Source organism: Strigops habroptila, chromosome 2 (assembly GCF_004027225.2).
Source record: "Strigops habroptila isolate Jane chromosome 2, bStrHab1.2.pri, whole genome shotgun sequence".
Taxonomy (NCBI): Eukaryota; Metazoa; Chordata; class Aves; order Psittaciformes; family Psittacidae; genus Strigops; species Strigops habroptila.
Window position 1 is genome coordinate 94,852,143 of NC_044278.2, and position 12,470 is coordinate 94,864,612.

Genomic DNA, 12,470 nt, shown 5'->3' on the forward strand with positions numbered 1-12,470 from the left:
CAGAGATACAAGCTTGGAGTACGCCTGTATTACAGAGTAATGGAGTCAATGCTAAAGTCGGTAAGTTAAATCCCAGTAGCTTAGTACTGGCATTGCATTTACAAATACTAAGAATATTCACAAGTTTGATTTTATTTATGTATTTCAGGAGGAAGAGCGCCTCTCAGTGCAGAATTTCAGGTATGTGCCCCTAAGTTGTTACCAAAGTCTGCTAGTTTAACGTTAGGACAAGTATTAATAATTTTCTTTCTCCTTAGCAAACTTCTGAATGATAACATCTTCCACACATCTCTTCTGGCATGTGCTGTTGAGGTTGTCATGGCTACATATGGCAGTAAGTTGAAGTTTAAATCCTAGATAGCATTGTTATTTATTGGTAATTATTGCCATTTGTTCTAATACATAAAACACAGCAAATAACAAAAAAAAAAAAAAGTGCTTACCGAAATATCTGAACTAGTCATTAAATACAAAAAGGAAGAAACATCAGAAGTGAAAAAATGTTGTGCTCTTGATAATTTTAGTCCATTTTCCCTGCAGGAAATGCTTCACAAAGTGATGGTGCCAGTGCTGAAACAGACTTGTCTTTCCCATGGATTCTCAATGTATTTGATCTAAAAGCTTTTGACTTCTACAAGGTGATTGAAAGCTTTATTAAAGCGGAGCCAAGCCTAACAAGGGAAATGATAAAGCACCTAGAACGTTGTGAACATCGAATTATGGAGTCTCTTGCTTGGCAGTCCGTAAGTAGTACTTTAAAGTAGTATTTGTCCTTATATGTGCGTATCTAGAAAAAGGAAATCCCACACAACTCTATAAAATAATTTGTGGTCTCGCTGAGATTTATTTGTGGCAAAATAAATTACAAGAGCAAAACAAGATTAGTTTTGGCATGTCTTCAGGTTTTGGGAAAAAAAAAAAGAGGAGTATGTCAGAGAAAAAGAAGTCAACATAGCTCTGCTGATTTATGTGATTGTAAGCTAACATCATTTTACTAGTCTGGCATGAATCATGAGGGTAATACCCTTGAACACTATTTTGGTACCAAAGGCAATAAATTCTATGTTTTTATTAAGTTAAGTTTTATCCATATCCCACTTGGCAGGAGGGCTTTAGTTCTGTGCATCTGATATGTTTGTTAATAGTACTTGAAATACTGATTTGCATTGTCCTTTGCACGTCAGTCACTTTGGTATTTTTTGGATGCCATTAAAATAAAATGCTGGGAGGTTGCGTCGTTTTTTTAGGCTAGATCTCAGAAAATCAAACATTGTTTCTTTATATTGTGTGTTATCTATAAACCAAAAATATGCTATTTATGCCACAGAACAGGAGACTACAAACACTTGTCATTTTGACCAGACACACATAAAGCGACTGTTTAAAAACCCATCGCATATCCTACAGTTCTGGGAAGTTTAAAAACAGTATGCCATAACTAATGGGATAGTTTAGTTGTGGAGCAAGTTTCTTTTTTCAGATTAATCTGCGTATGGTTTGTGTGTGACTTCAGAGTGAAAAGTTAACAGTTTTTCAGTATGGGTGATACTTCACCAGGCAGTGGCATTAAACCCCTGGATTCAAGGAGCATTGTTGTGCCTCAGTGGCAAGAGCCCCATCCATCTCCAGGTTTCTAGCTCAGGAGAAGCATGCTCGCCTCAGTTATATGGAAGCAATGCCATGCTTCAAGCTGAATCTGGTGGACCACCTTGTACCAATGAGCCCTTGCCACTAGATCTTCCTTGCCGACAGAGTCAATGGGCACATGTGCCTCTCTGAATATGCCCTGTTACGAAGGTGAACTTTCCACTGCGGGAGCCAAGACTTGTGTATCCAGCTCCATGCTCATCACCATGACACTGTATGTTTCCCAGGATTTCTGGTGCAGTGCTATAGCTGCTGTACCAGAGTGTAGATTTTTCCCTCTCTAAAACTTTTACATGTTTGGTGTCTTGGGAAACGCACATGGCCTCTCTATTGCTGTATGAATTTCTTTGTGATTTTGGCATTCTTTGAATAAGAAAGCACTTGGGGCTGAGAGTCTTTCTACCAAAGCCTACAGAAACAGGGAAATGAGGCAGTACTTCAAGAGGCAGGCATTATTTTAAGAAGCTTGCAGACACATAAAAAGTGCTTGTTTGAGAATTGTAACATTCAGAGGACAAAAGGCAGAGGTGCACCTACCTAAGTTTGACTCTACAAGCAAGAAGTGGCTCCTGCTACATTCTGCATACCAGTTTACAGTCAGCTTACTGATCAGCAGTAAGCCACATCTACCAGTTTCTACCCAGTAATTCAAGCACCACATGCAGATAATTTATCATAGAATCATAGAATAGTAAGGGTTGGAAAGGACCTTCAGATCATCTAGTTCCAGCGCCCCTGCCATGGGCAGGGACACCTTGCACCTTGGACTTGGGCTTTCAGACTGGAAAATCCCAAGCATTGTGTTTTCAAACATTACAGGTGTAGTTGCAGACTTGTGTGAAACAAATTATAATGTCAACAAGCACAGGATTATTTCAGGTTTTCTGAGTGGTCCGTTTAAATGTATTTTAATGTATTGAATCTATCTTCTTGAGTTTTCAGAGGTGCATGTTTGGTACTGTTTGGGGTGGATTATATAGCTGATTTGAGTGTTAATAGACTATTTGAGTTGGAAGAGACCTACAACGCTCATCTAGTGCCAGTAAGATATGTGGAGTGGAGCACAGCAGAGGGAATAAAAAGAAATGTGCAGTCCATGTATCCAAAGGCCCTTCTGCTTCATTGAGCTGCGTGCCATGTCTCACTTGGATTTCCACAAGCACAGAACAGTGTACAGTCTCCTGTTGCCACAGGTTTGTCACTAGAGGGCACAGCAAGATTCCCTCAAGCAGCTGGAGCCTGTGTACAGGCACCCTGTGATTCTGCGTGGTGGCCTCCATTGCGTCTTCCAGCTTCCCGTAAGGGAAAGGCTGTGAGTTGTAAGCAGCAGACTGCACAGTGCTGGCTCAGGAGACAAGAAGTAGTGAAACATTATCTGTGCTAAAATATCTTGCTGAGTCTCTGGGTCACTGCAGTGAAGGACCTGAGACCCATACATTGTAAGGCTGCACATAGAAACCTAAAGCCATGAGTGCAGAAAATGCACCTGTAGCTCATACCTAAATATATTAGCTGAGTTAGTCTGAGAAGCGTAATTTATCAGCAACAGGAGAAAATGCTTCTGTGGCTGACTTGCAAGGCTGTTGGTCGGGTGTCCCAGAAAGGTTCAGCTAGTGAATGAAGCAGTCGTTTACCATATTCTTCTGCAGTTCATTACCTGGATATTGTCTCCTGAAATGGTGTATGAGGTCTGCAAAGTGTCTGATTAATTAGTAATTCCCTCAAGAAGGGGGAGGCAGTTAGGGTAGTGTAGTGTAGTTCATACCAGTAAATATCTTTTACCTCCAAACACTCGGTAAAGGAGGAGAGAAAAGCTGGATGATTCCTGCTTAGTGATAAAGAATATCTCACCTTAAGTGATTGCTTTGGCTTAATTTTAAACAAATTACCTGATAATCCAAAAAAGATGGAATGTCAAGAAGATTCAAGTTTTCTTAATACAGTTAGAGAATGTTGTGGTTTTTTTCCCAAGAAGTGTTAAAATGAAGAAAAATGAGGAAAAGCATGGAATGAATAAAACTTACGCAAAAAAAAAAAATCTAGCTTGGTAAATAAGGATAGAAACATTTGAAAAATATTGTAAATACTTGCATAATGCAACTCTGATTCCCCCAATTATTTTCCGTGTGTTTTTGTTTAGTTCTTACCTTCCAAATGTACAATGAAATGTACATTGCATTACAAGGCTTATCTGCTCATTGGAAAGCCAGGTCTGTATTTATCCAGTCTTTATTCATTCTGCTGACTGCTTTAGGAAGCAGGACTTCAATATGAAATTTAAAGGGACTGAGCAATTGAATACAGAATAGCTTGAATTTGTTGTAGCTTTACTCGTCACAGAGCTTTTTTTGGGCGGAAAAACCAACTTGCATAACTTCCCTGAAGAAAAAATCTGAAGTGCATCTGACCTTTATCTGACTTTGGAATCTGTATCAAATGAATGTGAAGGATTCTGTTTCTTACTGGGATCTGAAGATAATATATCACTCCTTTGCTAGTCATTGTGAATATGTTTATTGCTTTTGCATAGCTAGCTGATTTAGTCATCTGTGCTTTAGGAAAGAGTTGAAACTTTTCTAGGTCATCCTTTTAACAAAAAAAAAGCATAGTGAGACAAAAGCTGGAAAAAAGTTGAAGGTTCTTCTCAATAATTCTTAATTTTGAAAAAGGGGAAGATGATTAAATCAAATTGTTTTTACTTAAATCTTTATTGAACTGTAAAGGGAAAAGCTCTATTTATCCACTCAAATATTATTTACCAATAAGGTCATGATGCAGATTATGTGGCGATCAGTTTAGAATATGTTAATAATGCTGCATAATTTTTTTATTGGTGAAATAGAAATATACCATACAACATTCTTTACTGTAGAATATTTGTGCTTCATCTCACTACAGTATTTTTGGGCACTATTTTAATTTCATAACTTTAAAGGGGACCAAAATTAATTTATACTTAAAGGTGCCTGTAATCTTTCATTTTATTATATAAATATGATTTAAACCCTGGCATAGTTAAAATTTGTTTCCTATGAAAGGGATAGCTTGTTGCCTGCCAGCCTGGGAGTTCATGCTCAGCCTTTTCCATAATTCTCTCAAACTGATCTCTCTTCAGGCCAGCCAAAAAAGTAATTGTTGTGAATATCTCAGTGAAGGTTGTGCAAACAAATTCCAGAGTCTCTGAATTTTCCTTAGAGAAAGCCCTGTCAACTGCCATGTCACATATTTGTCTAGTGTTGCTGCTTGCTGCAGTTCATTAGGAAGAAACAAGGAAGAGCAGGTCTTCAGTGCAAGCAAATCAAAGTCTATAAATGTTCACAGGCCATTTTAAAAGTGAAATATCTATAATATATAAAATTATTTTGTTTCTGGGAACAACAGGACTTAGGTTTGGGTTTTGGGGTTTTTTTTTTTCTGTGTCATTCAGGAAAGTAAACAGCTATGGAGTATCCATCTTTGTTATCTGCATCTGCAAACAATCCAGTCATATTTCCCTGCCTCTCAGCTTGCATTCTGCTTGCAAGATGTGAACAGGGAGGAACAGGCAAGGTACTAGATTTCTTTCATGCTGCTGCTTAGAGAATGTGCTTCCTGCACACGCCTTTGCACACAGCAGGTAAAGAGTGTGGAGCACACACATGTTCTAAATCATCACATTTGGCATACTTGAAATAGTTTGGGCCATACTACAAAATACTTGCTTCAAGCCAGCCTTTGGTGGGCTAGAGGTGAAATGTGTGAAGTCCTTTTGCTCTGTCAAGGTTAAGCTGCCCAGTAGTGGGGCAGTGGAAGAGTCGTCGTCTTCTTCACTGGAGTTGCAGACCAACCACAACCTTGTCCAAAGGTAAGGTAATTCATGTCAGCCTGGTAAGGCAGGTTAGAGAAAGAAGCATGGCCACGCTTTCCTGGTTAGCTCTACAGAGGGTAAAATGTTCTGTTGTTAACCTGTTAACTCATCCCTAGGAGTTCAAGTGGTATTCCTGGTAGGAGTGCAGTTTTAAAAGGTTATGTGGTAGCTTTTGCTGTTAACAGGGATGAGAGGCAGCTGGGTCACCTTCTACAACCCCAGAACAGATGTGAAGGTGCACTATGGCAGGCTAGAGGGAGTTCATTTGCAGCCTGATTTGGTCTGCTGGCTTCAGCTGGTTTTCTGGTGTTTATGTGTGAGAGACAAACAGATGTTGAACCAAAAAAGTATATTGCACTATAGCTGTTCACACCATAGTTGTCTTTGGCTGTATTACTCTTTAAATTTGTATTTTATGCTATCCTAGTTTGTATTTTTTCAATGGAAGAAGAAACACCAGTATTATGTGTTGCAATTTAGAGTTGTGGTGTGGTCTGGAGTTTCAATGACTGATGCAAGATCAGGATGGCTCTACAAGGTTACTTGGCTTAATAGTTAAAATATGATCAGAAGTAGGCAAGTGTGCTTCGCTTTATTTATAACTTGCTTCTTGTAGCATTGCCTAAACTGTGCTCCATAATGCTTCTCCATTAGCAGCTCCTTCTCTGTGGTTTTTATTGTTAATTAAACATTTGCAATGAAATCTGCAGTACTGTTCTGTCATGTATCATTGATTTAACATAACTTAGTGTTTGCATTAAGTATTCGTCAACTGTGTAGTTAATGTTTATACTCATCCCACATGAGTATTGGATGTATGCTCATCCCACAGATACCTCATCCCACACCAAAGACTTCTGTTGGTTTTAAATTATACAGCTCATTGTGGCAGAAATGCCTTCCTGAGGAAAACCATGTATTCCCAAAGAAGACATTATTGCATTAATACGACAAACTCGCTGAGCTGGAATAACAGCAGACCTACTTTGATCATGCAGTAAGGAGAAAAATATTAAATAGGTATGTTTAAGATTTGCTTAGAAACTGTTAGACAAATCCAGGTCAGCGTAAAGCTGTAAGAAGTTACAGGTAAGCAAGTACTCCTTAGTACTTTGGTATAATACAAGCTTAATTATGCAGCCTCCTAGTCTTTGATTGTACAAGGACACAGTTAGTATCGAGCTCACCATACTTGAGTGCTTAGTGCCTGTTGCCTTGGATGCGGTGTGCAATTTCAAATTAGGTTTCTGTGCTCTTTGTAAGGAGAAATTAAGCATCTAGGAATGGGAGTTAGTATATTTTCTTGTGGTATGTATCTTTCTCAGTAATGTTTTTTATTAGATTTACGTCTGAAGTCCTACACCTGTTCTGGACGTGGATATCTACATGCAGTTTGAAGTCCTCTTTTTGATTATGACATCTTAAGTCATTCCTTTTAAAACTGCAATAAGTAAGAATGGTCGTACTGTCAACATTTTAAACAATAGGTTATTGGATAAATCGTTTACTGTTATCAGAAGAATGACTCTAAAACCTTGTTGATAGGCAGCCAAGTAAAGCTGGGCAGCAAGGTCCAGGTATTGGGGCTGCATCTGTATACTACTGGCCTTAAAGGGACAATAGTCCTGGCTTGAGTATTGCCCCACAGTCATCAGTGGTGTTTTGTTGGTGGTGTGTTCCCTCCTGGCACTTTCTGGCATTTGTCAGCACTCCTTTGGACAATGTTTAGGCAAGATTTGGGGCATGGTGCAGGTCAGGGGCTATTTTCAACTGCTGGAATGGGTTAGAAGCGGAGAATGTTTGGCTGCGTGGGTGCAAGCTGTGCTTTGCCACTTACCCTCAAGGCTTTAGGACAGGCCACAGCTCGTTGTATTACCGACTACAGACATAGTCATGGGCTCAACCATGTGAGTGACTTCAGTGCTGGCAAATGAGTCATGTGTTTCATTGCTGTCTCTCCTCTAGGCTCCAAGAGTTGTACATGTTTCTGCACAGCAGCCAGATTCTCTTAGAAAAGCTAAGAGTATATCAGACATACTCCTTTCATGCCTACTAAATTTTGTCTTTCCTTAGATATAGGAAAACCTCATTTGTGAATGAGGGACAGCCTTAGGCACAAAAAAATGCCCGGCATATCCAGACTGACAACATTTGCAAGCATGCTCACTGGCAGGATATAAGCCACCTGGGGAACTTCACTGTTACAAAGACAGGCACCTCAGGAACTGCAGGCATCAGAGTGCTCTTGCAGACATCGCCCATCTCCTGTGATTGTCTGGATTTTAGGCACTTAGTATCCTGTCTCAGCTGGAGTTTACTATGGACAATGATTTCTAATGTGTAATCTTCTAGGGTTTTTCTTACAGGGGAAAAACTGTGCTAAGAGTCACCAAACTACACCATTTCATATGCTCACCATCCTCCCTTTGAAAAAGTTATGTTGGAAGGGTGCAGCTTTAACCTTAAAGAAGGAACTGAGAATTGATTTGAGGTTTTCTGTCTGTACATACTAAATATACTTCTGCTTGCATCATGAGTGTGTTCAGAAGCGTGTGTGTGATGAGAGAGGTCGCTGCCACCACTGCTGCTTGGTGTGATAGTGCTAAAGGATCATATTGGTTCTGCTGCATGTGCTTTTGATTGGGTTTTGTTTGGGTTTTTTTAATGTATGTATATATGAAGGTTATGAATTAGCTCTGACACTCCAGTTGTCACAGCTGTGGCTGGAAAGCCTTCTATGGTTTTGCCTTTATCATACAAGGCACATTCTTACAAGTCTGTAAGATGGCTGCTTTTTCGGTATTTGTAAATATACCATATAGTATCATATATATATGTTTATATGCTTTTTGGTTTGAGCATATACACAGACACTTTTTAATAAATGCATGAATAAAATATTGTGTTTCTTCCATGCCATTCTGGTACTCTTTCTAAAGAGTTTCCTTTTATAGAAATCATGCTGTGCTTTTTGAGGCTTGAAACTTTTATCTGCCTTAACAGCTGAAGGCAACTTGAAAAACCAGGAAGAATACCTAATGATAGTCTTCACTGTCTGCACCATCACTCTGAAAATTTCCCTTGCCACTCCTATTTATCATGAAGATGACTCAAGCTGTTATTCATGCTTGGGTGTTACCACCGAGCAAATCCTCTAGGCTACTGGAAGAGAAACCAGAACACTTAAAGCCAAGGTCCTGTGTTTCCTGCTTTTGTCTGTGTTGGCAATGTGTTCACTTCTTGGTAGGCATTCACCAAGTGTACAAAACACTCACTGGGGTTGTAAGATATTGGTTATGTTAGCACAGTGTTAATGGATTTATCTGTTGCAGGTCTACCAAGTCAGCCCAACCCTTTAGATGCTATTTTGATTCAAGTACAAACACGACTAAAGGGCTTACCTAAGACTCAGTGACTATGCAGAGTTTTCATTCTGTAAAATTTGGATGCCATTCTTGATAAAGGATTTAAGTTTTTCCCTGCTTCATCCACTGCTTTAAAGTATGGAGTTTCTCTTGTTAGGGGGATATGACTCCAACATTGTTAGGCTTCTACAACTTGGGTATTGAGGCTTCCTCTATACTTGAGACAGAGCTGCACTTCCAGAAAGCAATTAATTCTGCATATCTTAAGCATTTACTTTTTTCCAGAAAGTTATTCACTTTCTGAAGGTACCTCTCTCCACTGACTTTAGACAGCATATGTCTCAATGACAAACCTAAACTAGGTGTATAATGTTTGTTAAGGTTAGTAAAAGTGAATCGTATGTTTAATACTAGTTTTCGTAACTATTTCCTCCTTCCTTCCAGATTAAGGGGGCATTAGCAAGAGGCAGTTATTGAATTATGCCTAGTTTTGCTTTAGGTGGCTACTTGTGCTGTATATCTCATCTATAGTCACTGTTGTGGTTTCTGTTCATGTGGAGGTCATGTACTGTTACCATTGTGGCTGTGGAAGCAGAGGATGTGTCATGATCCCTCTGGCTGTAGATTCACAGCTGTGATAGGGAGCTGGTGTTTATAGCCTGTGCCCAGTGGAGCTTGCAGCTCTGTTGATGCAGCATAAAAATGTCTTACCTGTGTCTGCACTGGTCCCAAGTACAGAATTAGCCACAGAAATAAGTCTTGGTTAACATGATATACCCCCCCCCCCGTCTCTTTTTTTCCTTAAGGTTCCCCTGATCATTAGTACAATTTAAAAAACAAATAGTGAAATAGTTTTCTGGGATTCCTTGTTTTTCAAATTTTTGGTTTTGTTTTTTTTGGGTTTTGTTTTTTTTTTATATTGTCCAAAGTTTTGGTGGTCATACCACAGCTGGAGATCTTTCACTTTAGTCCTACTCTGTTTCTAGATAGTTTGAACTTCATTTTCATCCTGCAACATTGCAATATCTGCATTGCAAATACTTTGTAGGAATGTTTAAAGGTTGCCCATGAGGAAAAAAAAATTAGAATTCAGGGAGATATACTTGCAGTTCTTTGATTTTGTAAAATCTTGCTAAATTGAGCAAATTTGATGTGGCTGTCTCCTTAAATACAAAAGTAAATAATGCTTGGGTTAAATTCTGTGGCTGTATCCCAGCTGCTTCTTCCTTGGATGGGATTATGTTCTCTAACTTTGTAGTCTTGCCAATCTTTGTAGTGAAACAAAATTGGTGAAATGGGGGGAATGAAGTTTTGGTTTGGTTTGGTTTTTTTTTGTTTTTTTTTGTTTTTTTTTTTTTTTTTTTGATCTTGCTTATTTTATCCAAGCCACAGTCCTGAATAACTGTCATAAGTTTTTTTTATTATTCTTTCTATCCATATTGCTATGTTATTTGAGCCATTCCATAGTTAACTTTACTATGGAAGATAAAGTAGCTTCTGTTAGGAAGCAAAGTAGGTGCCAAACAAATGTTCTAATGTTGGAGGTTGTTGGGTTTTTTTTTCCAGCTATACGCTGAATTTTCAAGCTTGTAAGGGATAACAGTATCTTGTCAAGCTCAAATTGCCAAATTATGTCATTGAAAATGGGTTTTTGTCTCTCTGCTTGCTGCATTTTCTTGAAGATGTTGCATGCATAAATGCATGGGGGTGGTTTTTGTTATTTTTTTTTTTTTGGTTGGTTTTTTTTGGGCCAAAGAAGTGCTTTTGTGCCTGCTTTTATACTGTATAGATGTGCTGTTATATGTTTGTATCACTGAGTCTATGTCTTACAGTAACTTTCCAGTAATAAAAATTCTTTGTCAGGGACTAAGAAACAATGGTTTACAATTGTTGCGTAGGCATAGTGCTCCCCGTGCTCCAGAAAGGTCATCCCTCTAGGTTTTGTTAAAGCTCTTCACTTGGGTTGGGTTTGCTTGTCAGAATGGGTTAGGCACAGGCTGGTGAGTGCCTGTGGTACCGTTGAGTGCTGTGCCACTAACGTCTGGACCTGTGCGCATGATGTTCTCCTGAACCCCTGAGCAGAGGCTTCAGGCTTACTCACTTAGATTGCACCTAGTCTGAACCTGGCCTGGGTAGGTACCTAAACTATGATCACCATGTCCTTCCTGTTTGGGAGCTAGCCTGCCCAGAGCAGAGCCTGTGCCTGGCATGCTCTGCCTCTGCCTGCTGCACCTTTCAGCAGCTCAGAGGAACTCTCTGGACTTATCTGCACAGAAATAGCTGCTGGTGGTTTGTTTTGGGGTTTTTTTTTTCTGCACTTGTCTACCCATAGGAGCATGTGAGCATGCAGTATATATGGTAAAGTTTCTTTCACACATAAAAGGTGTTAAATAGCTTAAGTAAACAAGCAGATAGAGTTTTTGAATTTGATTTCATTAATGAAAGATATTTTTGTTAGTGCTGAAAAGGCAGATATTGTGATACTTGCTTTGCCATCTGTATTTTCATTTTTTTGACGTGTTTTGCTATATACTTAACAAATTTCTCCATTAAGAAATATCTGAAATGCTGTGGTTACAGTTTTCATTACTTCATTATAGATGCTTCCCACTTTAGTCAAGTGTAGTTCTGATGTTGCGTAATTGCACAGAAGGGTGAAGACTTACAACTAATGTCTGCAATTGACTTGCTTTCATAAAGCAGCAGTTTTTGCAGAATTCATCCAAAAAACAGAAGAGTTATCATAGCCATGGTTGTTTTTATGTGAGATAGACTTAAGGCCATTTTCTAGGGAGTAACTTTGGATGCCTCCTGTTACTAGCATTGTTATTTAAGAGATTTTTTTTTTTCTTTAAGGCTGCAACTCACTCTATAAAAAGGTGGAGTTAGTTAGGAAAAATTTTAAAGCTATGTGTATGGAAAAGTATTCTTTTATCTCTCCATAAAAAGATAGGGACTTCTTGTTAGAGGCCTGCCTTTGTTGTTGCTTGTGGTTTGATTCTCATGTTTAAGCTGTATAAAACAGCCCTTCTCAGTGCAGGACAGCTTTCAGTTGTTACAGCTGGAGCAGATAGATTGCTTGTTAAATAGAAAAGAAATAATCCAAATTCTCAGTACTAGAATTTTTAGTTTTCCAACATAATGGTAGGCTTATAGAAGACCAGATGACGTGTGCAGGGTTCTTTGTTGTAATTTTGTGTTAAGTTCAGTTTTCGTATGGGGAAGAACTGGGCTTGCTTTATAAGCAGCTGTTTAAGAGGAACTGGAGTTGGGGGGAGGTGATAAATGTGAAAGTCTTCAGTATCAAAGTAGTATTAGAGGATTAGAACAAACTTCTCCATCCAACTTCCTGCAGAAGTATTAGACTCTGCAAGCATGGCTTTCTGAATTTGCATTCACCTTAAACGAGCTCTGTTGAGTACGTTCTGAAAACGTGGTAATTCAGTGATTGTCAGTTGTATTTATACAATTTTTTCAGCACTTTGATAAGTAGATAACATGTAGTTAGGGTATTTACAACTTCTATATTTAGAATCACTCTGATTTACATTTTGCCTTAACTTTTGAAATGTATCCTCTCTCTTTCGTTTTGTCAGTGATGCTCAAATGCC

The 12,470-nt window shown here is 38.8% G+C and overlaps 1 protein-coding gene across 2 annotated transcripts in view; it reads left to right on the plus strand.

The window, feature by feature from the left end:
• RB1 (RB transcriptional corepressor 1) overlaps positions 1 to 12,470 on the plus strand; it is a 73,740-nt gene that overhangs the window by 26,644 nt on the left and 34,626 nt on the right. For both annotated transcript variants that reach the window (XM_030476565.1, XM_030476566.2), the window contains 4 exons: positions 4 to 60; positions 149 to 180; positions 258 to 334; positions 541 to 743. In XM_030476565.1, coding sequence (XP_030332425.1) covers positions 4 to 60; positions 149 to 180; positions 258 to 334; positions 541 to 743 — 369 coding nt within the window. The remainder of the gene's footprint in view (positions 1 to 3; positions 61 to 148; positions 181 to 257; positions 335 to 540; positions 744 to 12,470) is intronic.